The 4,270-nt window shown below is 38.6% G+C and overlaps 1 protein-coding gene across 1 annotated transcript in view; it reads left to right on the forward strand.

Annotated features, from left to right (window-relative positions):
- The window catches only part of SCP2 (sterol carrier protein 2), a 144,252-nt gene that overhangs the window by 48,205 nt on the left and 91,777 nt on the right, over positions 1-4,270 (forward strand). The window contains exon 4 of the mRNA XM_011973780.1: positions 2,870-2,934. Coding sequence (XP_011829170.1) covers positions 2,870-2,934 — 65 coding nt within the window. The remainder of the gene's footprint in view (positions 1-2,869; positions 2,935-4,270) is intronic.

Genomic DNA, 4,270 nt, shown 5'->3' on the forward strand with positions numbered 1-4,270 from the left:
GGGTTCAAGTGATTCTCCTGCCTCAGCCTCCCGAGTAGCTGGGATTACAGGTACCCACCACTATGCCTGGCTAATTTTTTTGTATTTTTAATAGAGACGGGGTTTCACTATGTTGGCCAGGCTGGTCTCAAACTCCTGACCTCAAGTGATCCGCCCACCTTGGCCTCCCAAAGTGCTGGGATTGCAGGTGTGAACCATCACACCTGGTCATATTAGAACAGTTTTATCACCACAGAAAGAAACCCTGTACCCATTAGCAGTCATTCTCCATTTTCTTGTTCCCTCAGTCCCTAGAAACCACTAATTTACTTTCTCTTTGTGGAATTTCATATTCTGAATATTTATATAAATGGAATTGTACAATACATGGCCTTTTGTAGTTTATTTCACTTAACACAATGTTTTTACAGTTTATTCATGTTGCAGCATATATCAGTACTTAATTCCTTTTCATGGCCAAATAATATTCCATTGTATGGATATATCACATTAAAAAATAGATGGACTGTTTTTTAAATGTAGAAGAAAAATAAAAAGTAAAATAAGTAGAAATGAGGTCTTCCTATGTTGCCGAGGCTGATCTCGAGCTAATGGCTTTAAGCGATCTTCCTGCCTTGGCCCCTCAAAGTGCTAGGATGGCTATACCACATTTCTTCTACCTGTTTATCAGTTGATAGACATTGTTGCTTGCGTATTTTTTTTTGGTTTCCATCAGTTGAGGGATTGTTTCTATTTTTTTTTGGCTGTTATGAATAATGCCGCCATAGTGAGCATGGCAACCGTAATCCTGGCTTCTTGGGAGGCTGAGGCAGGAGGATTGCTTGAGTCTCGAGACTGAGGCTGCAGTTTGCAGTCATAACTGCACAGTCATAACTGTGCCACTATACTCCAGCCTGGGCAACAGAGCAAGACACTGTCTTTTAAAAATGGTCAGGGGAGGGCGAAGATAATGCCATTGTAAACATTGTGTATACTTTTTTTTTTTTTGTGGCCATGTATTTTCAGTTCTTTTGTATATGTGTCATATCCTATGTTTCCATATATTCTAGGGTTTTTCATTAGGTCCTCTCTCTGTTCCACTGATTTGATTGTTGATTACTATTTCACTACCCAGCGTTTTAATTATTGGAACTTTATATTGTTTGATAATGCTAGTGGTCCCTGTTTCTGTTACATTATATTTCTTTTATTTTTTTAGGAAAAAATGTGGCAATCCTGTCTTTTTTTTTTTTTAAATTCAGCTCCTGCAGGAATGTTTGGCTCTTCAGTTGAACTTTAGCAACATCATTTTTAGGTGCCCCCTCTCTCCAAAAATAATTCTTTTGAGATTTTCATTTGGTTCATTTTTTAATTTTTAATTTCAAATTTTAAATGCTTTTCTAACTGTGATTCTAAATTAGCTTTTTATATTCATTACTGAAACATATTTCCACATTATCACAAAATTTTATTAACATATTGAGACTCAAGAGAAGAATTAAGCATCTTATTGATTTTTCCTCTTTTCTTTTTTTAGAGACAGGGCCTCACTCTCTCATCCAGGCAACAGTGTGGTAGCGTGATCTCAGCCCCTGCAACCTGTGCCTCTTGGCCTCAGGTGATCCTCTGACTTCAGCCTCCTAAGTATTAATAGTTGGGATCATAGGTGTGTGCCACCACACCCGACCAATTTTTGTATATTTTGTAGAGATGGGGTCTTGCCATGTTGCCCAGACTGGTCTCAAACTCCTGGTCTCAAGCGATACATCTGCCTTGGCCTCCCAAAGTTTTGGGATTACAGGCGTGATTCACCACACCCAGCCCGATTTTTCCTCTTATCTAGAAGAATATAAAGATTTTCTTTGTAATTTTTCTGTTATTAAAAACTTTGGCTGGTTGGTGGCTTATGTCTGTAATCCCAGCACTTTGGGAAGCTGAGGTGGGTGGATCACTTGCGCCCAGGAATTTGAGACCACCTTGGGCAACATGGTGAGACTCCATCTCTACAAAAAAAAAAAAAAAAAGCAAGAAAACTGGTTGTGGTGCCACAGGCCTGCGGTCCCAGCTACATGCAGATTGCTTGGGCCCAGGAGGTCTAGGCTTCAGTGAGCCATGATTGCATTGCTGCACTTCAGCCTTGGTGACAGAGTGAGATACTGTCTCAAAAAAAAAAAACCAAAAACCAAAAACCAAAAAAACCTTTGTGGTGCTGGGCACAGTGGCTTATGCCTGTAATCCTAGCACTTGGGAGGCTGGGGTGGACAGATTGCTTGAGCCCAGGAGCTCAAGACCAGCCTGAGTAACACGGTAAAACTTTCTCTACAAAAAATACAAAAATTAGCTCTAGCTAATAGAGAGCTGAGGTGGGAGGATTGCTTGAGCCTGAGAGGTTGAAGCTGCAGTGAGCTGTGAGCCTGCCACTATACTCCAGTCTCGGTGACAGACTGAAACTTTGTGTCAAAAAAAAAAAGCAAACAAACAACAACAACAACAACAAAAACCTTTGTGGGATTATAGTATGTTTTTACATTTTATGTAAATTGGCTTATTTATTTAGAGACAGAATTTCTGGGCTCAAGTGACCTCCTGCCTCAGCTTACCAAGTCACTAGGACTACAGGTGTGTACCACCACACTCAGCTGATTTTTCAAACATTTTAAGTTTTTAAATTTTTATAGAGACAGAGTCTTACTATGTTACCCTGGCTGGTCTTGACCTCCTGGCCTCAAGCAATTCATCTGCTTTGATTTCCCAAACTGATGGGACTAGAGACTAGAAGTTTGAGCCACTGTACTCTCACTTGATGCACTTATTTCAATTGAAGTATTTAATGGTATTTTGTTGGTGTTTAGAAATTTGAAATTTCAAAATAATTACATTTTCCTTTAAGGTGTGGCAGAATGTGTCTTGGCTCTTGGGTTTGAGAAGATGAGTAAGGGAAGCCTTGGAATAAAAGTGAGTGTTATTTTGGCATAGTTACTAAATGAGCTAATATAACCCAAAAGTTGAAAGGTGATACTTATATGTATGCATAGATCTTGGTAGTTTAGAATAGTGAAGAATCTTAGAGATAATTTTGTTCAAACTGTTTATTTTACCAATGATGAAACTGATGTTCAAAGATATGAGATTATTGAATTTGAAGTTGACTTATCTATTTAATTTGAAAGCCATTCATTTATTCATTTTTTTGATCAATGAATTACATTCAATAAATGAAATTCATTCAACAAATTGAAGAGAGTTAATAAAATGTGGGACTTCTAATTCTGGTAATGGCAAGCCAAGTTTTTTGAGCCAGTTCTCTTACTGATGACAACTAAAATATTTGGATAGAATATGAAAAAAGAAATCCTAAAGGTATTGGAGAACTAGGAAGAGAGAGGAAGTGCAGATGAATGCCAGAGAATTAACATCAGCATTTGCAACTAGTTTGCCTTGAAGATCTTTGCTGATCAGGCAGCTGTGAGCCACAATTTTGACAGCCCCCTGGAATGAAAGGGGAAGTAGTCAAAGCTCAGACTTTCCCAAGATCAGAAGTTTAATACCCACATTAAATTGATACTGTGGAAGGGCAAACTCTTTGGGTAGGACGAACCTGAAGTAAAACTGCCCACTTCCATGAGATGATAGGGAGAGTTACCATGGCATCCAGTAAAACAGGGGAGAAAAAAAAAAGAGAATAAAAAACCCAGTAAAACCTTTCATTGAGTTAATAAATCACAGACTAGCCCACATGTGGGATCACTGCCAACATTCTCATTATCTGAGTGGTCCAGGAAACCTCAAACCATGAATTGAATCTAAAGTAGTTCCAGAATGGTAGTAACCTAGCCAGATTTTCTTCTGGAGGAAAGCACCCTTCTTCCAGGCTTTGAGAGCCCTTCAAGTAAAATTTCAAGGACACGCAGTTAAAGATAACCTTAAGTGTTAAAGAAACAAGGCACCACAATTGAGAACCGAAAGAGAGAAGGAGCAGTAAAAGGTAATCTCTGAAGACTGCCAAAACTAGATTTATTGGATGCAGATTTAATCATGTTTGTTATGTTTAGAGAAATAAAAGACAGCTTGGAAACCTCTTTAGGCTATAGGAAACTACAAAAAAGAACATTATTGGCATGAAAAAAAAAAAAAACCCTAAATGGAATTTATAGAAAAGAAAAGAAAGAAAGAAAATTAAAAATTCACTCATGCCTGTAATCCCAGCACTTTGGGAGGCTGAGATGGGCGGATCACTTGAGGCCAGAAGTTCGAGACCAGCCTGGCCAACATGGCAAAACCCATCTCTACT

Source organism: Mandrillus leucophaeus, unplaced genomic scaffold, assembly GCF_000951045.1.
Source record: "Mandrillus leucophaeus isolate KB7577 unplaced genomic scaffold, Mleu.le_1.0 Scaffold14, whole genome shotgun sequence".
In the NCBI taxonomy this organism is placed as follows: Eukaryota; Metazoa; Chordata; class Mammalia; order Primates; family Cercopithecidae; genus Mandrillus; species Mandrillus leucophaeus.